The sequence below is a fragment of the Branchiostoma floridae genome, chromosome 2 (assembly GCF_000003815.2).
Source record: "Branchiostoma floridae strain S238N-H82 chromosome 2, Bfl_VNyyK, whole genome shotgun sequence".
NCBI classification, from domain to species: Eukaryota; Metazoa; Chordata; class Leptocardii; order Amphioxiformes; family Branchiostomatidae; genus Branchiostoma; species Branchiostoma floridae.
This window is the reverse complement of record NC_049980.1, coordinates 19,006,338-19,029,031: the sequence shown is the minus strand read 5'-3', so window position 1 is coordinate 19,029,031 and position 22,694 is coordinate 19,006,338. Positions and strand designations below refer to the sequence as shown.

Sequence of the window (22,694 nt, the reverse complement as noted above, 5' to 3'; positions counted from 1 at the left end):
TTATACTACTCGGGCACATGTGGCCACAGTCTTCAACTGTAACCTGTCTGGCTGCACCTTTGCCCCTCAGGAAGCCCCTTTTCACAAAATTCTGCACACCCTGGAAGGGGGTGGGGTGAGGAAAGGGGGTGGGGTGAGGAAGGGGGTGGGGTGAGAATTCCCCCACAGCCCCACTTGCCATGCGGTGACTCTCAGTCACTAACAAATTTGAATCATAAGCCTTTGCCCACACGGACGGGAAAATAACACAAAAATCTAGCATATTTATTATCACTTTTTCAAATTCATGTTACGGCATGTAAGGTCTTCATTCTATTTTTGTCATCAGTTAGCTTTAACTGCTGTACTTAGGACTGGTATGTTACTTATGTAGGTCAAAGTTCAATAATTCTAAAGAGCCCTGCCTTGGAAGAGGGATTAATAGTTTCGACAGTAATATGAGAAAGTAGAGACTAGAGAGTGGGTCAGGTCTCTCAATGAAAGGCATTGGCTGTGACACAATAGGGGAGAAGAAAAAATAATAATGTAGTAGTAAGGGTAAAGGAATTATCTTTAAAAATTTCAAGAAACATGATCACATTGGGTCAGTCAAAGTCATCACCATTACATGTACCATACATGTATTACTTCAGAGAGTGCAAGTACTAGTAGCATTGTGCTACATTACATATATCTACAAGGCTTATCCTAAATATAAGAAAAGCAATGGAAATATTCCTGTCATGAGATTGATTCAAGTACACACGAACTGTGTAGACTTCAGTGTTGGGGCTGGGTAGCTGCCAAAATCCCAAGGACCCCTCCAATAATACCAGTTATATCATTTGGTATGCCACAGCAAAAAATGGGTACATGGGCTGAATACTTTTTAAAGCCTTTCCATCCCAACTGTGGCAGTGAACAGTGGAGACAGAATGGTTCTATCAGTATCGGGATGAGAACGATTGGACAGCATTGTTACATCTCAATGAAAATTTCACTGAGAGATAAATTACACTGTACAGGTACACTGTGTAAGTAGACCACACACATTGTAAAAAGGTATAGTTCAGTGTGTCTACTTCTGCAGTTATTTCCATATGCTGTATATATAGGCACATCCCAATGCTAAGTGACAGGAAGAGGAAGCAAAAGGTTAGAGTTGCAGGAGTGACTGAAAGTGGAGTTCATGGTTGGTAGTCAATTATCAGTCAACTCACAGCTGATAGACATTCAAGGTCATGGGGTCAATGGAAGAGACAACTAATTTGACAGGAGGTATTGTTGTTGGTCTGTGTTTTTGTAGTTTTGTATTTTCCACATACTTTTACTGTAGACTCAGAGTGACATCAAGTGATCAATGGACACGTAATGTTAATCAAAACTTTACTCCTAAAGACATGAGAAACTCTAAATAAATTTATATTACAATGAGATGAGATCTTTGAACCTTGTTCCATGTTTTTGGCGGTGACGTGGGTTCATCCAATGCTCAGTTTACAGTGACTACTATTATTGTTGAATCCATGAAGATATACATATACATGTATTGGTACTGGTAGACATTGTTTTCACTGTTCTCATCTTACATCTCATGCAGCTACATGCAGTCAGGGGCAAGAACCTGCCATATTTGATACAGTATACAAATTGTACACCTTACACTCAATACTGCTACTGGGAACCTTAGTTACATCACATACCATTATGATATACCGCGGTAAAAAGAGTTCAGTCAGCTCTGTAACTTGTGATAACATTGTACACCACTGGTGCATGACCATACTAACCAAGCAGTGATTAGGCTTTGGTTTCTTTTGAAAGTCTTTGTGGGTATTTTGTCAGCCTTTCTGTGGAGTCAGATTTTCTGAATTATTCTGCTTAGCAGTTAGGCAGAATGTAGAAAAGAAAGACTGAAAAATAGAAAGGCTGGCCAAATGCCTAAAGACATCAAAAACAAGCCATAGCCTGACCTCTGCTTGGAGGGTAAATGATAAGACCCTTTGTGGTATGTCATGGTTTGGAGAAGTCTGATGCATGCATTACCAACATCTGACAAATTGCATCAAGTACAGATTTTGGAAGGCAATGGCCCCTGCCATTAGCAGCCAATGTGTACATGTAATACTATATTCTACACACAACACTATATTTTACATGCAATACATGTTTGTACATGTATTATGTTTTGCAGGAAACACTTGATTGTAACACGTAACACTAAGTTGTGTATTTAACACTATGCTGTACATGTATGGTTTCCTGACACATCATCAATTTCAAACAGAGGTGTACCAAAAAAAAGCGATGGACATGTAACATATCACAATGATAATCATATCTTCAGTAACATAAACCAAACTGTGAAAACGTACTTTTTCAAACAGGTTTGGCATTTTCCTTCAAGCTCAGCTTAAAAATCAATGAAAGTTTATTCTTAAATTTGCAGCACTTCTTGTACAATACATTGATGAGTAGTAACTACAACACATAATCTCTGGTTACATATATGGATGTTGTATACAGGCAAGACTGAATAAGTTCTGTAGCAATTTCTTTGCTTCTAAAAACTTATGCTTCAGTGTCAACTCTAGTAAAGTATGCAATTTCATACAGATTAACTTGATAATCCTTCAGCATTTGACCACCATCATGGACAACACCATTTCTTAGTCCTTCTTTCCACTTGTAGCCTGAGGGAAGGTATATGTCCCTCATAGTTGTTGACGGAGCTAGGATGGGTGCAACTAGTGTTGTGTTACCAATGAGGAACTCAGAATCCACGACATGGGCAATGTTGTCTTTTGGTGCAAGCCACCACAGCGGACGGATGATTGGCTCTCCTGTTTCAAGGCTCTCTCGCGCAAGTTTGATGGTGGGTGCAATCACAACGTCCTCTCGCAACTTTAACATCTTCTGAGCAAACTGCACCATTTCTTCACCAAACTGCCATGGTGGCCAGGAGAATTCTATGACAGGGAGAAAGATAGCCAGTTCCATCCAGCGGACATAGAGTTCTGGGTCAGGCATATCTTCACTGGAACCCCCCACGGGGCCGGGGTTCACAAAGGGGTATCCCAAAATGCCCATGGTGAGGGCAGTAGGTATGACAGACTTAAGGCCACGTCTGTCACCCCATGTGGAACGCCTTTCAGTCATGCGGACAAACATGGGAACATCCTGGGTCTTGTAGCCGACACTGACCTGAGTGCTGGGACCAAACTCAGCAGCAATTTCACTAACATACATTGTGGCATACTCATCTGGAACCACGGGCTCAGATTCTGTTACAAAGCCTGCAGGAAGGTAACTTACTTCTCCGCCATCAAAGTACACACCATCACACCCATAATCCTGCAGGAGGCTTCTGGTCTTGCCAATGAACCAAGTCCGGGCATCTTTGCTAGTAACGTCAATAACAGTCCCATATCCATTCCACCATTTAACAATACCTGGTGCATTTCCCTTTGCACTGTTGACCCAGTGGCCTTTCCTGAGACCTTCCACAAATGTCATGGAGTCATAGTTTGCAAATGGATGTGCCCACAAGCTGACTTTAAACTGTTCTTGTTTAAGTTGTCCTATCATACCGACAGGATCAGGAAACTTGGTTTGATCAAAGTCAAAATCGCCATACTTTGTGGAGTAACCATCACCAATTTCAAGAACACCATGAGCAAGACTGTTGTTTACAATACTGGCTGCATAGTTGTTTACCGTTGTTGTGTTTATCTTTGATTTTAAGTATGGCCATGTGACCCATCTAGGTAACTGCATCTGTGTTGTGTCTGGTACAGATTTTGTGGTATTGACTCTTGGTAAAACATTGTCTACAACATACTTGTGCACAGCTTTGACATCAGAACCAACACAGAGGCTGTAGTTCAGCATGGGCTGTGCACTGTTGGGATTGGGAAATGGCGACCTGTCGTACCATGCCTTTAAACATAGCTTTTCTCTGCTGGTCCCCACATGCAGCGGGACATTGTCATCAATGATGACTGCGACTCCCATGGATGACAGAAAGTAGCGATCCAGGACTGACCCAAACCCTTCCGGTTCTGCTCTGAGATCTGAGGACACAAACGGCACCATGGTTCTGTTTCCTTTCTCTAACGGCCAATCCTGTGTGTCCATCTCTGCCCCGCCATACCAGTGTCCTGGTAACATGTTAAAGCAGTCTTCCGGAGCAAAAGTTGGTTTATAAGTTTCCCACACTATGCGGTAACATTCCACCTCTTCCATGGCTGTGGAAGTTATGTGTATCTTTGCAAAGGTTTTCCATTCCAGACAAATTGTATTTTTGCTTCCGCACCAGTACGGGACGATGCTGTCCGGAAGGTGTACGCCCACCCGACCATCGAGGATCTGCTTCCCCCGTCCATTCTCTAGAGAAAAGAGTTTGGTCTTCTCAAACAGTCTGTAGGTATGGCCGATGTCAGCTTCCAGTTCCGGCTCCTCATAGAAGTACCAGATAGTGATGACCCCTCCTATGATTAGCACAGCCAAGAACAAAACACACACTTTCAAGCGCAACTCTCGTGGCTCACTGAGACTGTCCGACGGTGTTGTCTCTTCCTTGACATTATCAGAGAACTTCACTGCATTCGGACCTTCTTCTACGTCAACAAAAGGGTTCTGAGAAGTATCAGACTCAGTTCTTTCCCTAGCACCATTAGGAGAAGTTGGGATGTTTGGAGTCCAATGTGGTACTGACAGGTGCTGCTGATTGCCATCATTGTCCACAGTTTGAACCTGAAACCTGGTATTTTTCTGGTTGTCCTGTTGTTGATTGGGTCCATCTAGAAGCACCTCTTGAGACCCCTCCATGACTACTATAACAATGGCTCAACCTAACTCTGAAAGAACAAAGGGTATGCATTACTGTGCAATAGAACTCTCATACCAACTGATCAACATATACTTTCTATAAGTGTTTTTTGTGAGCTGCTGTAAACATATTGCTGCAACATTATACAGTTGTAAAGTACATAACATTTTGACGGCCAAAACATTTCAATAGTCACATGTTTTAGTAAGTTTGCTCTCAACGAAGGTGCCAAACTCTCACAAATTTTTCAATCCTTAACCAATTCACTTCGACACATACGTTGACTTTGTAGGCATTTTAACACATGAAGTTACGTACAGGCTCCCAGTCCCATGCATATCTCCACAACTTTTCGACTAATCGACCCTATACCATAGACCCATCTTGAGATACCCCTCTACAGGCCCCGAACGTACAGTGGGAAACCAGACCAATCAGACCATACTGTAATATGCATGTCGCGTACTGGGGCCACACTCTTAGTGACATGATGACTCTCTGTCTTATGATATAGCCCCCCTCCCCACCCGAACACTCCGATCTCAGTCAAGTCAGGCAAAAATATATCGTAATTTCAACAAAAGATTAATGTTGATATTGCGTAGCACAATCTTACCAATTGCACAGTTAGTCTTTCACAAAAAACAGACATTACACCCGTGACCCATCTCCTAGCCTTGCCAGCTATATCGGGAGCCGCGCTCTCGAGCTCTCCAGTTTACACTATCGACCTTGATTACTTTTCCTCGTCGGTAATTTCCGGCACTGACACGGAGAGACACGACATTTCCCGATCTCGCTCGGCTTATGGTCGGGAAATACCGGCCATCTTCGGAAAAGGTCGGTAATATTCGCGGTTTTAATGAACCACGTGACTCCCGAGTCGACTGAGGAGAAAGAAGCGTGCCTCAAAAAATTATGGCTGCAAATAACTATTTCGGTTTTACCCACGGAGGGACCCAATACGGGTAAGCATTCTCTCACATTCTTGTGCAGACTGTATAGGGAGGGAGTAGAGATAGTCTACACGACAAACAGTGTCCTTGGAATGGAGAGAAAATGGTTTTATTTTGTCCTGACAGTCTGATATACCTTGACCAAAATGGCGACTGGTTGCCGCATGTCGCAAAATTCTGATATCATTGCGGACTTCTAACGTTACCGAACCTGAATTAAGAATATCCAGGGCGGCGATTTTCTTTCCATGGAAGAAGTGGAACACACCTTGTGGGGGGAAAGAGTTGTTGTACTAAGATGTTAGATGTTGATAATGCCGGGTGAAAGCCCTTTGTCTGGCCTTGATGTCTGGATTATGGATGCCGGCGTCATCTGCACAGACGAGTGTAGGACAGCTGTCACAAACGTTTGTACTGTGACGTTTCTCTGATAGGAATACCGACAAGAATATTCGTTTCCTTTTGTCACAAAGTTTCAAGTGTATTTTTTTTGGCTTATACATATTTTTTTGTCCTCAAAATAATTTTTGGATTTTTTTTAAGGTTGTGCCATGATTTTAGTGACCCACATTTTTAAATGATTTAGTGGAGACATTTTTTCACGTGCTCAGATAATTAGATTTCTGTGCTTCCAGCAGAATCATCTATGGACATATTCAATCAGTGAGCTTTGCTCAGAATCAATGTCAGGAAATCTCTGCATGATTTACTTACGAAGGGTTTCTAGGCACACAGTTTCCCCCCAGGTCACCCCCCTCCCCAGTCAGTTCCCTGTCTGTAGTCTGACTTCATTGTCACTACCGAAATGTAGATCTAACTTATTTAAATGTTTACTTTAACAGGTATAAGATCTGTAACGTCCTAAAACTTGAGCTGCAAGCCGTCAAACTCGACTGTGCTAGTGGGCAGCGATAAATGCTAAATCAGTCTACCTGACAAACCTCACTGCCGTGATCCGCTCAAAAGGGCCTTAGAAATGTCAGGGTCTTGATGATTGCCCTCTAATAGCTTAGCAATACTGAATACCTTCAAACAAACTACAGAACAGCTTGAAGGTTTACCCAGTTTGGGCTTGGTCAGGCTGGCGGTCCCGCTAGCACAGTTGGCGTGAAGCTAGTAGTAGAAAAATACACATAAGTTATGATGTTACAGATTTTATTCAGCTATGTAAATTAAGCATATCTAGCAATGTAGCAACAGACTGCAGATGGGGAGTTGACCTGTGGATGGTGGTTTTTAAACGACCTGGGGGTTCGTCTGCAACAGGAGGGAAACGATCTTTGTAGGGGGGAAAGACCTGATACCCTGAGAGAAGAGTCTCTTTAACAAGTTTTATAATGATTAAAAAAAAATACTAGGGAAGATTGTTGAAGACAATGTCTTCAAAAATATAAACATGATTTTGCAGATCTTTATTTGCAGTCAATTTTTTACACTCATGTTTTGTTAACTTGGAAGAATCCCTACCAGTCGCTTCCAAAATTGCCAGTAGACCCCAAATGGTATTTTATAGCTCTTTCACTCTGCCTTGCTTAATGAAAGTTGTTATCCTGGTATAATGCCCGTTCTCTCGCTTAACATGGTCATGTTTTGCTATGATATTTAATTAGTCGGCTTTGGTTCTCATGGAGTGTTTTGCTTGCACTCTGTTTACTGCTTGTACTCTGTTTTTTTCCAAGCCTGGGTTAAGGGCATTTGCAGTACAGTCCTAGATGCCATACAAAAGATGCCAGCGATAAATAGATAGCTCATGGCTGGATACTATCAACACAAAGGCATTTAGTCAGATGTCAAATTTAGGGCTGCCTAAAATAAAGCATGGTTGAATACACTGAAACAAGGCATCATATAGCATTTGCATGCACAGGCCAGCTGAGACCATAATAAACCAAATTTTCCAAGCCTAGTGATGGTACCTTTGGTTTATGCATGCACTAAAGAGGTACAGTGTAGTAATTTGGGTTTCTTATGATATGGTATATTTCATCATGTGCCAGCTGTCATGTGCACTCTGTACCCCATAATTTTTTATCTTAGGTGCCCTCTGCACCTATTCAAATTTCAAGCCCTTGGCTTTGACTTTGAGTTTGACTCCTTGATACAGCCCTGCTCAGGACCATTTTCTCAACTTTGCCTCTCCTATTCCTATCATCCTTTAAAACAGCTGCTGCCAGGATAGTTCTGTCCATAGTTATGTACTAGGCTTTGTAGGCCTTCCACAGTTTCTGTTCCATAGACTGGTTCCCACGATATCAGCTTACAGTATGTAAGGTTTCGCCCTTACTTCTTCAACAGACCAGTGTCTAAAAAGTTTTTGCTTTTTTTTTTTTCCATGGTTTCATTCAGTGGTGGTATATCTTTCTGTATTTTACTTAAGGTGTTAGACAGCTTTTGTTTCAGTGAATGGTCTGAAAATCTCTAACTCAAAGCTTTGACATTAAACCATTACATTTTTTGGAGCAGGAAAGTGTAGTGATGACACGACGAAGAAGAAGATTACATTAAGAACTGCGTCTGTTCATATGGGGTGTAATGTCACCATACTGATAGGAAGATCAGCCCAGGCTGTCATTCAAAAGAGAAAAGCCTTTGAATTTGTTGTTGTTCAAGGGCAGTTGGATGTGTCTCGCGTTGAGTATTACATTATTACCGGTAACACAAGCTCCATTGATTTTGGACACATGCCATAGGAAGATGTTTTAACCTTCATTCTGCCAAGTCAGCTATTTGGCACTAAATGGATTAAGCAGAATAGTGACCAGGGAAACTAGAAAAATGGTGATAACTGAAGGCAGTATCTGAAATTTTGTTCTCAATCATGTCTTGGCAAGAGCTTGTAGACTATAATTTCAAGTTAATTTGATATTTTCCAGTGTTGTGTATCTGTAAGATTAAGACTAAAAGGACATTTAAGTTGAATGTACAGGTATATGTAGTATTGCATTTGGCTTCATTGCAGGTCTAGAAATGTTGTTAACAAACTGTGTAGGTCGCAACTTTTCAATCTTATCATGTATAGGTCAGCCCAGCCGGTCGGATCTTACTCTCAGCATTCGGGACAGAGTGCGTACGCCGCGGCTCAACACCAGCCGACTCACCAGGCTGCCGCTGCAGGATACGCTGCGGCCGCGGCCCCTCGCCACACCCAGCCGGCTACAAGTTACGAGAGCTATTCCGCCTCTCACGCTACAAGCCAGTATGGATACACTTCACGACAACAGGACCCCCCACCCCCACCACCAGCATCCACACAGAGCTACCAGGTAGTTCACATGCTAACTTACTAGTATTTACTTCAGCTTTGTTATGTCTCTTTGTCCTATTTCTTAAGTTAGAAAAATTATACTTTCCGCAGGGATAGCAGTCTGTTTCTTGTTAGTTTATTTGATCATTTTTGTTGATATTTTTCTAGACGTCGTACAGTTATGACCGTGGTTCTGCCACCACTGCGTATGAGAGTAAGCAGTACTACACACCAGCTGCCCAGCCTACAGCACATGCTGCTACAGAGCCTTACTACCAGACTACTACAGGTATGCTTTGGGTGGAAACAAAGTCCTGTCTTGTTTGTTTCCTGTATGCAATGAAAAATATCTTCTGACATGTCTGGCTTTCTACCATGTTTTGTAGATAATGATAAATAAATGCTATTCTGTGGAGGAAAAAAAATTATTGTGTCTTTTGAATGCTTCTCTGTTGCACTTTTTGCGCAAATTTTGCACTAACGAAGAATCATTGAAGGACTTTGACAAGTTCAACTGTCCTTCTGTCAAGTATATTATCTCTTTCTTGTTAGGATTTACTATAAAAGATTCTATATCTCAAAGGTCTATGATGTCCTAACAAGCTGCATATCCATCTTACCATGTCTATTACAGCAGCTAAGTCCTACAGTACCCCAGCCAGTACCGGGTACTCCACTGGTACTGCTCGAGCAGCCACCACGGTGAAAACCCCTGGCACAGCCTCCTACAGCAGTTACTCTGCCCCTACATCGCACCAGAGCACGACGTCATATGGCCAGACCACCCTCAGTACCACTCCTGCTACGTACACAGGTAATCATGGTGGGGAAACTTTCAACTTGTTTTTGTTGTTAGGCTCACTTGTCATTGTTCATGTTATGGATGAAGTCTGTTGTTAAATTTGCCAGTTTTCGATGGTAGTAATGTGATCAAACCTGTAACCTTTACATAAGCACCACCTGGCCAACATGACCAATTGCTGGTTCCTCAAATAATTTTTCTCATTGATACAAGCATGAAGAAACCAGATTTATCAGATACTGCTTAGTATTGCACTTTGTTTTATGTGTATTGAATGCTAGCAATGCTATTACCTCCTGTAGTCAATTATACATGAGAAGAAATTGTCTTTTTAGCCACCAGTTTGAAAACATTCTTTGCCCTAAACATGTCTTCTGCTTACCCCGAATAGCCACCTACTCTGGTTATGATGCAGCTGTCTATTCCGCCGCCACTGCTTACTACCAACAGCAGCAGCAACAGAAGACTGGGCTGGGCTGGGGCTTCAAGAACAAGTTTGGACAGAACCAGAAGAAACAAAAACAGCCACCCAAGCAGCCACAGATCCACTATTGTGAAGTCTGCAAAATCAGTTGTGCTGGACCTCAAGTATGTCAAAAAAACTGAGCATACAACAATATATATACACTAAGTGAATTCTGATTAGATTCTTTAGTTTTCCTTATCTGTTTTCCAGAATCAACATTGTGGAATTGTAGGAATTTTTATTTTATATTAGCAGTAATTCAGATGTTGACAAGGTTTTGTTCCATTTATAATCTAGATATTGCTAATCTTGATATTTACCCATCCAGACCTACCGTGAGCACCTGGAAGGACAGAAGCACAAGAAGAAGGAGGCAGCCCTGAAGGCAGGTGGCACCACCACAGCCATGCGGCCAGGGCAGAGCCAGCTGCGATGTGAACTGTGTGATGTCACCTGCACTGGCACTGATGCTTACAATGCACACATCCGTGGTGCAAAGCATCAAAAGGTATGAGGAAACATTTGGTAATACATGTAGTTGTGAACAATTGACACGTGTTCCTTTACTGTACAGTATCAATTACTTATTACAGAGTCTTGTCATTGGAAAGAATTTTTTGGGCTAATCAGCTAATCACTCAATGTGCAGTACAACTTACAGATTCATTAACATTATTGGTTACTGTAAATGCATTTAAGTTTGCAGGGATTTAATTTCGCGGTTGCGGGAAAATGGCTTTTCGTGGTGGTTTTAATTTCGCAGTAACACGTTAGACTGCAGTTTAATACCATAATAGAAAAATGTTTGCGGTGGTTTTAAGTTAATCCACCGCAAACATTTCTGCATTTACAGTATTGCCTAATTGTGTTTCCAGATATCTATTTGTAGCTATGTGGTAAAATCTGTTGAAATCATATTTCCTTTAGGTGCTGAAGCTACACACCAAGCTGGGTAAGCCCATCCCATCCACTGAGCCAGTGCTGGTGACTGCAGGCGGCGGTACGTCCACGACAGCGTCAGCAGCCCCCGCCAAGGCAACCACCACCACCACACCTGCCAGCACGGTGCCCAAACCTAAAGCAGCAGCCGCAACAGCTGCTGTAGCAGCTGCGGTGCCCAAGAAAGTGGTTACGCCCAAGATCACTTTTGTTGGTACGGGATTCTTGCATTCTCGAAAAAGGTCTCCATAGATAAAGAGTATTGTAGCAATGATCAATGTAGCATCAGATTTCTGCAATCTAACCTAGTACAGAGATCTCTATGCAATTCTCTGCAAAAAGTAATTTTTATAAAAGAAAAAAAGAAATGGCAGCACTGCTCAGAAGAGAATTGGTAAGAAAACACTTGGTATTGTCCCTGAGAAGTCAAACAAAATAATGAGGCTTGGACCAACATGTAGCTTCTACCACAGGTGGAACCAAGCTGAGTACGACTCCAGGTGGCATCAAGGCAGAGGAAACCAAGGTGACGGAGATGACAGCCAAGGCTGTTGTTGCCAACACATCCACTGCACAGACAGATGCTGGTAAGAATTAATATCCCCAAGTCTGTGTTAGTTTTTCGTTTACCATTCGTTTACCGTAAAGTTCAGTTGTTAATCTCCTCCCTGGTGATTTGTATTTATTACAGGGTTTGGCAGCTGGGGGAAAGTTAATGAAAAAAGTCTATCAGTGCTTTTCCTTTGCCTTGTAGTTGTCAATATCACGCATTTGTTTGATTTTGGAGTTTCCTTTGTTCTGTAGGCAAGCAGGAAGAGGCTTCCAAGTTGCTGCAAGAGTTACAGGCAAAGGAGGTGCAGCCAGTTGGTAAGTTACTTAGTTTGTCTATCTTTATATGATTTACTTTGCATGTTGAATGTGAACTATATGCACTTCCACTAAGTCATATTTGATAGATGAATGTAGCTTTTTACATGCTTGAAATGTCTACTTCTTTTTAGGAGAGGAATATATTGAAGAGATCAAGAATGCTGATGGCAAGGTCATACAGTTCCACTGCAAGCTGTGCGAGTGCAAGTTCAATGACCCCAATGCCAAGGACATGCACATGAAAGGCAGACGCCATCGCCTGCAGTACAAGGTTTGTTCATGATTGTTTTTTTAATCGTGGAATAGATATTTGTTAATTGCTGTGCTTGAAATACAGCCAGGTTGATATTGCAACTTGAGTCAAAGCCAGGTTGCGCCATCAAAATGTCAGGTTGTCCCACTTTGTAGTTATTACTTTCTTCAAATCAGCTACTTATCCATTATCTGTTCTTACATGTAACTACTTATGTTTTATCTTATCAAGAAATGATACTAACGGTATAGGTAGGGGAAAAGTGGTGTTCCAATTGCAAAATTCCATGTTGCGCACTGCGCTACCTGGGTTTAAGATTAAGTTGCACCAATCAAATGTGGCTGCATTTGTAAGTGGGCAAGTGGGTATGTCAAGCACTGTTAATTGTATTTAATGATTATCATTTGTAGCTTTAGGTTTTAAATGATTATGTCATAGAAAAATCGAATGCAGTGACCTGGGATTGTTTCAACATTGGTAGACAACAGGCTGATTACCAACTGTCCTGAATGTTACAGAAAAAGGTGGACCCCGAGCTTCAGGTGGAGGTGAAGCCCAGCATCCGTGCGCGCAAACTTCAGGAGGAGAAGATGCGGCGCCAGCTGGCCAAGGAGGAGTACTGGCGGCGGCGTGACGAGGAGGAGCGCTGGAGGCAGGAGATGCGCTGGAGAGAGGAGGAGGAGTACAGGTACTCACGCACATGTTTACTGTTCACGCAACTACTGCTGATGTTTGCTGTAGGTTATCATCGAGACAAGTCACCTCACAATTATTACTTAGTTTTGTATTACTACTGACACTGTACTGAACTGTTTTAACACAGACTTGAAACACTACAAAATCCTCTTTTCCTCTCATGCAAAACTAAATGAGTTTACAGTAGTTAACAAGTGAACATGTTCTTGATGATATGTTGTGAAATTTAACCTATGATTGCAACATTTCACAATACCCAATACTGATGAGGAAACGTTCAGTGATTTGTGCAAAGTGTTTGAGTTGCATGAGTCAGGGAAAAGCTGGGTACATAAGGCTCCTGTAGAAGGTTTGTATACATTATGTACACTAGGCTTTATGAAGAGGAGATGATGTATTGGCGTAGGATGGAAGAAGAGGAAAGATACTGGGAAGAGCGGCGGCACTGGGAGGAGGAGATGGAGTTCTACCGCAGACACGGCCACCCGCCACCTCCGCATTTTCCCCCGCAGCCTCCAACGCCTCCCAAACAATTGGACATGGTGAGCACGTGCAGCGACCTCTAACCCCCTTCTTCCCAACAGCTGACAACAGTGTTTTCAGAAACATGGGTGGACAGGACATTCAACGATGTTCCTGTGAATAGGAGGCCTAAGATAACAGGGGACTTCAATCCTGCCATGTGTCTAGAAAACACTGACTGGAACATACCAGACTGTGACCCACATAACAGTAACCTGTGTCCCTCCTTATGTCTTACTCAAAAATCACACAGAAGGGAGAGGGGTCGCAGGGCAGACTTCGTCGGTTTTAACATGAGGGACATCGCTGAATTTCCAGATGCTGTAAGTCTTGAAAATTCCACTCTCCTTACATAACGCTTTCTTTCCCACAGCTTTGGACTTGGTGCCAGAGCAATGGTAGAAGGTTCTGTGTATGGCATAGACCCTTATGTCTGAATCTGTGTCAAATATCTAAGCCCCTGCCTTCTCATTGTAAAGCTGTCACCTTGTGAAATTATCAAGACTTACAGGAGGTGTGTCAAGGGAATAGTAGATGGGATTTCTTAATGTGCAATATAGATACAAATGTATCTTGTGTATAGGGTTTATAACAGTGTTAAGGGTATACCTTCATCTAGAAGAAGCAATGACTTTTAAACCCTCAAGTTTAAGCTGTAAGCTGTAGGGAAGGGAAAATATATGACCTATGTATGTTTGTAGCCTTGCATGGTCAGCAAAGCCAAATCTTCAAATGTTGGCGCGAGAAAAATGAAATTATGCAAATATGAGTGCCTGACTATTTTGTACTTCTGAAATGTAGTAACTTGTGTGTCAAACGGCAATCATCAAAAACATTATTTCTGTTTGTCCACCTAAAGCCTATGCGGCGCCCAGACACATCCGATGACCGTCATGTCATGGCCAAGCACTCTTCTATCTATCCCAATGAAGCAGAGGTAAGAATGGACATGAGCTTTTCGTTTAACTCTACATTGTTTCACTCATTACAATATATGTACCTTACACCTCATTAATTTGACCTTGTTCTGGGATTTCCTTGTGCAACACTGTAAATCGATCGAAGCTGCACACATCCGAAGAAAAGTATTAGGGGACCTCACATGATGATGCCCATATTATTGTTTTACTTGTTGCACTATATGTACATTATTTGATATTCATGGTAACTGTTGTACTTCCCCAGCTTCAAGCAGTACAGAACATCGTGTCCGCCTCCGAGAAAGCCCTGAAACTCGTGTCCGACTTCCTGGCCGAGAGGTATATATGTATCTTTATACTTTATACGTATCAGTGTGGTATATGTTGGTGGATGCATGTAACCAAAAATTTCCTGTATGTCTAATTAATGACATTGCATCCTCTACTTGCGAGTGGCTCAAAATGTTTTGGCAGATATTTCATCAGTTCTCTTTGCTGCCATAAAAAATTTAATCCTTCCTTGGTGAACTTTCCATTAAGGTTAAGATATGTTCCCAATTTTTCCCCTCCTTAGCATTTTTGGCGTTATGTTAGCATGGTTCCCTCCATGGTCCATATGCTGTTAAACAGGAGCACTATTTTGACCGTAGTCTTAGTTTGTCAGCTATGGTACTATGGTTTTCGCTGAAAATGGCTTGTCTTGGTCTACAAATAGACTACAATAAAAAGTTTTTTTTCCAGACAATCTTAACATCAGTATATTGGCATTAAGCTGATACAGGTTGAACTGTAGATGTTATGCCTGTTGGTTGGTTGGTTGGCTTAGCTGACCATGTCTGTTTTTATCCTGTCTGTAGTGATGACCTCTCTGAAGCAGGGAAGACCACTGAGAAGCTGTCAGATAAGGCTGAAGTGTTAGTGTTGAAAAATTTGGGTGTGCTTTTTGGGAGAGCCTTATTCTGCCCAAGGTTGCTTCTTATTATTGAAGCAGAATACAGAACTGTTAGCACAGTATCAAAGTTATCTGAAAACTATCAGCAAATTAATACTAAGCCAAAATTTCCACTAAGGGAAGAAAAAGATTTGAGAATTTGTAGGTGTGACACATATGTAACTGCCCAAATAAACATACATTTGCAGTAAATGGGTTTGAAACTGCCCTTTAAACATATTTTGGAGGGTTCAGTTTATTCTCCAGTTCACTTTGTATCTCCAGGATTTTTGCAGACTATTGTAACTGTCTTGTTTTGTCCTCATAGTGACAACCCCAAGCAAATGGACACGGACAAGGTCAAGGAAGAAAAGAAGGAAGGAGAGGAGGAGACCAACAAGGAAGGGTCAGCCACTACTTCCACCATTATAACTTCATTTTTGGAGATGCCAATTTCCTGTTCTTTATCTGTACTCTGGAGTTGTTGCTGTTCTTATGAGACCAAAGACTGATAATTATTCTTGGACCTTGCTCAGATCATTCACCTCGTTCAGTGAGAAGAAGACGGAGGAACAGCAGCAGCGCGCCCTGAAGGGTGTGATGCGTGTGGGTGTCCTGGCCAAGGGGCTGCTGCTCCATGGAGACCTGAACGTGCAGCTGGTGGTACTCTGTGCGGAGAAACCGACACGGACTCTTCTGGAGAGAGTCTTTGATAACTTCCCCAAACAGCTGGCTGTAAGTCTTCGACCTCATCTTTATGTAAGAAAGCAATCAGAGATGTCACACTTCACCTTTTTATGATTACACATCACCATTTTATGGTGGTTAGAAACACACAGACAGACAAAAGGTCATATCAGAAACAATTTTTTTAATCCACCTGAAAGAACTGAATAAATTTAAGAATTGCAGGGATGATGTTCTACATTGTTTCTCGTCTCAGACTGTGACAGAAGAGAAGTACGAGGTGAAGCTGAGTGTGGAGGAAGCAGCCATCGTGGCAAGCCTGACCAAAGAAGACATCCGAGTGGAGTGCACCATCACGCTGACCTCGCCCGTCATGCGGGAGGGTCAGCCAGAGGGAGGAGGTACGTTCTCTCCTGACAAACCCAGCCCAAGCCCTGTAGACAGTAGGGTTCCTGCTACAACTGTTCAGACTTCTCTGCCTACCTCTGCTCCAGAAATGGAAAGGCCCAGATTTAAATACACAAGCTATAGCTATAGCAAAATTTCTCTCATGTATCAAAGACAAATGCCTCGATGTGCCACTGTTTGAGTTAGAAAAGACTATTAGAAAGATGACTGCTAAGCTCAGTTTTCTGCTTTCATTGGGATTGGGCCAGTCTGTTCTGGAGTGGAAGGTAGGTTCTGTAGCTTGACAGTAGAGAGGAACCTTTTGAGGGTATTATTAATATCTCCTCTAATACGATAGTTTCACATTCGCAATCACTGATGAACCATGGGGCAGTCAGGTAGTCAGCCTTATAACATTTTATATCCGTTGACACATGACAATTTCACAATTTGAAAACAAGTGCCGTTGTTGTGCTTTTGAATGGTGTTTCCCGCTGGCATATGTTTGTTACAGGGCTGTGAGATTGGACGCTGAGAAAGCCAACTGTCTTTTTCTGCCGTCGTTTTTGATTTCATTTTTCAGGTGGCACTGGTTGTGCTGGCAAGATTGGTACCTGCATGCAGAGTCATGGATACAACAAACCCACATGTCTTCACATGTATCTGTCTCTTAACAGCCTTGTCAGCAGGAAACATGTTGTTCTGTTCTTTTGGTAGCAGCATCCCAGCCCAGCATTGTTGCCTTGATTTGCACAGGTTGTCCTGGACATTGCTATTTCTTATCCCTGTGGTCCAACTTCAAACAGTTCTGAAGGACTGCAGTATGTAATATGTCATGCATACTTAGCTTGACTATTTCAGCGCATGATATGATGCGGAAAAAACAACATTAGTTCTGGGTAGAATTGTATGGAGTTTGAGGTAGGGACAGTTCAGTAGCAATGTCCAGGATGATATGTGCAGCTTAAAGGAAGCAATGTAGTGTAGCTGAGGTAGAAAGAGCAATGCTGTCCCATGGTTCAAAGGAACAAAATGAAAGCTAGCTATTTATCCATAGTTTGCTTCTATACATATTGTCTGTGACTATGATATGTAATGTTCTTCCCCTGAACATTGCATGCATAAGAACTGCATTTTGTGAGGAACCTGGATAGGGAAGGAAGGCTTTGATTCCTTAAAGACCTGATCATGTCAAAAGTAACTTTTCTTGTCTCATGTTCATGATGACGTCTTGTTTATTGCATTGATGATGCCTTTTGACTGGAGGGATGCCAATCCCTCCAGTTCTAATGATGCCATTTGTTAAGTGCATTTTGTTCACAGTTACTAGTAGGGTTCTGAGAGCAAAGCCTTCTTCAGTGTGTACTAGCTCCATGCAGGAGAGAAAAGGCGGAAGGATTTTTGACCACATGTCTGCGTGGGTGACAAGCATGGAGGGCGCTAGTGTTACGCCCCACGTCTTGTAGGGCAGAACACACCACCATGGCATGTGAACTTCACACACCCTGTCCACCCTGCTTTCATATCCCTGCCATCCAAACCAATTGACTCCACTTATTCCACTTACTACATCTCTTTATCTTTGTTAACAACTCCTGTGTACAGTGTGTCACATTTAACATTCTCTGTACTTCATACCATGACTTAAAGTTCTCTTGCTCCGTTGTGTTAAAATTTCATCTTCCCCCTGCCCCTGCTTATGCCATGGTGCGTGTCCACCTCCTGCACACATACCCCACTTGTGGCAGAACACTAAGCCCAATGTGCTGTTGTTGCACTGTGGTCAAACACCCATTCCCACTCCTACTCTATAGATGTTGTTGCGAAAGACCCACCGGATGTACTGGACAGGCAAAAATGCCTGGATGCCTTGGCAGCACTGCGTCATGCAAAATGGTTTCAGGTTCGAAACTCCAATTTCTCTTTTTACCTTTGCAGCCTTATCATAATTGTGTTCTGATGTTCGTACGTTTGTATTAGTCACTCGTACCCACCGTAGTCCCAGCTGTTCGTCAGCCACGATGTATCGGGTATTGCTGGAGGTAACAGCATAAGGCTGGAAAGGAAAATAAGGGATATACTGTTGTGGAGACAATATTAGTTTGTTGGTAGCTAGTGAAACCTGTTGCATTATGTTGTGTCTGTATGCAGTGGTCTGGCAGCAATGTCAAATCACATTGTGAGAATAGAGACATTGTGTACTGGAAGCCCTGGAAGCCGACGGCTTGGCCATGCCCGGTGCCTTCCAGGAGCCTCCCATGCCAACACCAGTGCATGCTGCTTTGCACTCTTGTTCTAGATAGGATGGCAGTTCCATGTTGATGCTTCTGTATGTATTCTACCACCAGTAAGCAGTAAAACAGTGGTGCAGTTTGGCAGTTAGATAATGTGACAGAGGTTGATTTTGATCGGTGGAGCAGGAACATTGCTGAAATGATACAACTGAGAAATGGTATTGCAAGAGACAGAAGCACACTCTGGAAACAACAAGATACATTTTATTGGAGACTTGACAGTATTAGACAATTTTCGTGCATGGTTAATAATGAATGTATCACATATGTTGAAGTATGCAGTCAAGATGAAAGCTTATCTCAAATTAGATGGTCATGTTTTCTAGCTCCATGTTTTGTAGACAGATGGAAAGACTTGTGTGGCAATTTAAGTTTTATTACTATTTTTTTTCTGGCATTATCCTTTCAAGTTTTTGGAGATTTATCTATGAAACAAATTGCCTTTGTTCTTATTACCCCACCAAGTTCAAAGTCAGACTGTAGTAATTGACAGAGTTGTTCAGGTTTTTTCTTAAATGCATGTCAGACCACATTTCGTTTTTTACATTCATTACTTCACTGCCAAATTGTCACCTAGGATAGACCTGGCCTGCATGTTGTTAAATACACAATGCATGTCAGTGTCTCTCTATCCCCTGTTCTTCTGTGTACTGAATGGATTTCTTCATATCCCCCATTCCCTTTAAAAGGCTAGGGCTAGTGGACTGCAGTCTTGCGTAATCGTCATCCGAATCCTGCGTGATCTTTGTCAGCGCGTTCCAACCTGGGCCCCTCTACGCAGCTGGGTAAGTTATCATGCTGTCAATTGTGCTTACACTATGCATGGCCCAGTGGTAAAGGACTGGCTGGGAGGTTGTATGGAAATGGTAGCCTGGTATCCACCCAATTCTTTCTCTCTTCTTTCATCCAAATTTCTTTGTGTATTCTAGATACTGGTAGTGTTATCGAAGGTTCCACACGCATAAGTTCAGAAAAATATGGACATGCATTTATCAGTGGGACTACCAATAATTTGCTTGTGCTACTGTAAATGCAGAAATGTTCGCGGTGGATTAATGTTCGCGGTTTTCGCGGTGACCACTTCACCGCGAATTTAAAACCACCGCGAACATTTTTCTACTATGATATTAAATTGTAGTCTATTGTGTTACCGCGAACTTAAATCCACCGCGAAAAGTCCTTTTTCCCGCTACCGCGAAATTAAATCCCCGCGAACTTAAAAACATTTACAGTATGTATTTATTCTTCTATTTCACAAATGCAGGCCATGGAACTCCTGGTTGAGAAAGTGGTAAGCAGTGCTGGTAGCAACCAGAGTCCGGGCGATGCTCTCCGCCGAAACTTTGAGGCCATCGCCTCTGGCATCCTCCTGCCCAGTGGTCCTGGGCTGTACGATCCATGTGAGAAGGAACCGACTGATGCTGCTGGCACCCTGACACCACAGGAGAGGGAGGACATCACAGCTAGTGCACAGGTTAGGAGCAGAAGTCTACTATTGATATGAATAACAGTCCTGCCCTTGGAGTGGGAGAAAAGATCTTTAATCTTCCGACTTTGTCGACTATGGAGGTTTTCTGTACAAATTGCAGTATGTATAAAAATGTGTTTGTTGACATGTGGATCGGTAACTTCTTGTTTCTTCCCAGCATGCACTGCGGCTCCTGGCCTTCCGACAGATCCACAAGGTCCTGGGCATGGACCCCCTTCCCAGCCCCGCCCGCTTTGGCAACAAGCGCTTCAACCCACGCAAGCGAAGGCGTGAGAACACCGACTCAAGCAGTGTAGATGGGGAAGGTACGAACTCACAGCAAACTTTTTTGTCACTGTTGTTAATGTTCCACAAAATCGATACATGTATTTCATGTGTAGTCAGTAATGCTGTGAAAAGATGAAGTAAAAGTATGATGACTGTTCACATCCTTTTTTTATTGACCCTCATTTTCCCTGTTTGCAGAATAGATAAATACATGTGTACTAGTCTTTGTTACACAATCTCTTGCTGCGGGGGATGATTTGACCCCAGGTCTGAGAGGTTGTTGTTATTCACCTCAAAGCCAGGAGACTGATCTAAGAAATAAGAACCAATAGGAGACCTCAGCATTCTTCTTCACTATGATAATTAGACCAAGGGAGTTGAGTCACTGGAAACCAGCCATCTCAGCCTCCAACACCATGGTAACAGACAGTTCTCAGTCTGACAATAAGTGGTCCATGTCAGCACAGATGCATGTAATCAACAGATGTTCCCAAATCTCCTGACTTTGAAGTGTTGGCTGCTAGAAGCATGATTTAGTCAGGCTACAGGTGTGCTAACTGCCTTCCTTTTCCCTACATCTCCAGGTGACGGCAAGAAAGACAAGAAAGATGGAGAGGACGAGGGTGGGGAGCCGATGGAAGATGCTTCAGACTTAGCTCAAGCTTAGATTTAATTTTCCTTCAAGGATATACTTTCATCATTTGTCATATAATTTTGCTTAATAGTCTGGCAAGCATACCTCCTTTTAAAAGGGAGGGCTATTTTGTGAGTAATCTTGACTCAGACTTTTCACTTTGTAATTTTTTGAGTAAATTTGATCTAAAGGTTCTGACCAGTATGGTCTGTACCATTGAAGGATTGTTGAGGAATTGTTTCATTATTTTGTCAACATAGAGAAATGTACAGAAGTAACTCTCAAAGTATTAGGAAAATAAGATGTATCAGAATCATAGGGGACGGCCGTTACAGTCAAAACAACATCTATTGTAAAACGGGTGTTGAATGGCAAAGTTGTTTGAAGAGAGAATAACCCTAAATATTGATGTTTGAAGGGACAAGAAAGGGTGGGATAATTTTAGATACCCAAGTGTTTGCTCTTTGTTATTTTTGGCATTGTCCAAATGTTCCAGTTGACATCTTGTAAAATAATCTGACAACCTTTATTAAGCACCATTGTTAAACTGGTTTGTAGACCCATGTTAAAACCTTGCATGTTCCACAAGTAAAGAAGTGCAACCATGTATGGTGTACTCCAGCAGTATTAATCATGACTTTAATCCAGAGAAACAACTGCAGTATCATTACTGGTAGCAGTTTCTATTATAACAGCTGGAGAATAATGTGTGTTTGTAGCAGGACCATGTTTCGGCCTTCCTTTCGTGCACATTTTATGAGTGGTAATTATTGTATTGTTACTGATGCAAAATGTAAGTCATTAGTCTTGTTTTCCATCATGTCTGTATGACATTCCATGTTTTCATTTTGCATATGTGGTCAATGTTACACTTCCATAGACAGAAGCCTATGTATGCGCTGATGCACGGTGTTACTTTTTGTTTTAACAGCTGATACGTGCCTCAGGTCAAAGACATTTTTTGATTGGCACTTAGTCCGTGACTGCTGTTCTTCCTACATGTAAGAGGATTATGTCAAAATGTATTACACCACCCACACAAGGGAACCGGATGTTGTCATGGTCGTTTCTTGCATCAGTTGTCAATCTAACAGTTAATCCGAATATGCAGTTAGAAGGTAGTTTCACATCTAAGATACAGACTAGCACTGATGATGTCACACTGTTGTCAGAGGCAATGGACTTGATTGCATCAAAGATGACTACAAAATAGAATATTTGTCTCCAGTAACTTGACAGCTAATTGCAGTGATTATCTGATAGGAAAAAAGGGCATAGTCCTGTGTATGGAGTAGGCAAAGAGACAAAAGGATGTCTTTAGAAACTTACTATCTCAATTCTCCTACATATTAAGGTCACATTCATGATTGGTGTGCCACAATGTTTGCTCATCCAATTTTCGCAGAATAGGCAACTCTCCTTACTGCAAGAATTTGTAAGAGCTGGTCCACTTGGTTGTAGACAAAGCAAAATAAGCTCTTAAAAGTCAAATGTTTCAGATAGCATCCCACTATATTCAATTAGTGG

At 42.1% G+C, this 22,694-nt stretch overlaps 2 protein-coding genes across 14 annotated transcripts; one reads left to right on the top strand and one right to left on the bottom strand.

The window, feature by feature from the left end:
* Positions 1-1,272: 1,272 nt before the first annotated feature.
* On the bottom strand, positions 1,273-6,539 carry LOC118406717 (myogenesis-regulating glycosidase-like). Of its 2 annotated transcripts, none has more exons than XM_035807009.1 (2): positions 6,035-6,539; positions 1,273-4,838 (listed from the first exon to the last, which is right to left on the bottom strand). In XM_035807009.1, exon 2 carries the CDS (start codon positions 4,807-4,809, stop codon positions 2,551-2,553), a length of 2,259 nt encoding a protein of 752 aa, XP_035662902.1. In that variant the 5' UTR covers positions 4,810-4,838; positions 6,035-6,539; the 3' UTR covers positions 1,273-2,550. The 2 variants fall into 2 exon arrangements, with proteins under 2 accessions (XP_035662902.1, XP_035662893.1); XM_035807000.1 differs by lacking the exon at positions 6,035-6,539 and adding an exon at positions 5,427-5,586.
* On the top strand, positions 5,634-22,214 carry LOC118406657 (zinc finger RNA-binding protein-like). 12 transcript variants are annotated; one of them, XM_035806952.1, is made up of 23 exons: positions 5,634-5,778; positions 8,786-9,029; positions 9,179-9,299; positions 9,645-9,824; positions 10,204-10,400; positions 10,607-10,786; positions 11,206-11,431; positions 11,679-11,804; positions 12,022-12,084; positions 12,219-12,358; positions 12,859-13,028; positions 13,410-13,578; positions 14,418-14,495; positions 14,744-14,817; positions 15,336-15,392; positions 15,738-15,815; positions 15,946-16,144; positions 16,353-16,497; positions 18,298-18,386; positions 19,467-19,562; positions 20,042-20,251; positions 20,424-20,571; positions 21,118-22,214. In XM_035806952.1, exons 1-23 carry the CDS (start codon positions 5,729-5,731, stop codon positions 21,198-21,200), a joined length of 3,123 nt encoding a protein of 1,040 aa, XP_035662845.1. In that variant the 5' UTR covers positions 5,634-5,728; the 3' UTR covers positions 21,201-22,214. The 12 variants fall into 12 exon arrangements, with proteins under 12 accessions (XP_035662845.1, XP_035662827.1, XP_035662802.1 ...); XM_035806934.1 differs by having other exon boundaries at positions 9,645-9,833; XM_035806909.1 differs by having other exon boundaries at positions 5,662-5,778; positions 8,756-9,029; positions 9,648-9,833.
* Positions 22,215-22,694: the final 480 nt, after the last annotated feature.

Coding starts and splice junctions, on each gene's coding strand:
- LOC118406717 (XM_035807009.1), bottom strand. CDS start 4,809: ATGGAGGGGTCTCAAGAGGTGCTTCTAGATGGACCCAATCAACAACAG.
- LOC118406657 (XM_035806899.1), top strand. CDS start 5,729: ATGGCTGCAAATAACTATTTCGGTTTTACCCACGGAGGGACCCAATAC. Junction 12,359..12,858: donor GCCATCGCCTGCAGTACAAG/GTTTGTTCATGA, acceptor TGAATGTTACAG/AAAAAGGTGGACCCCGAGCT. Junction 19,563..20,041: donor GGGCCCCTCTACGCAGCTGG/GTAAGTTATCAT, acceptor TCACAAATGCAG/GCCATGGAACTCCTGGTTGA.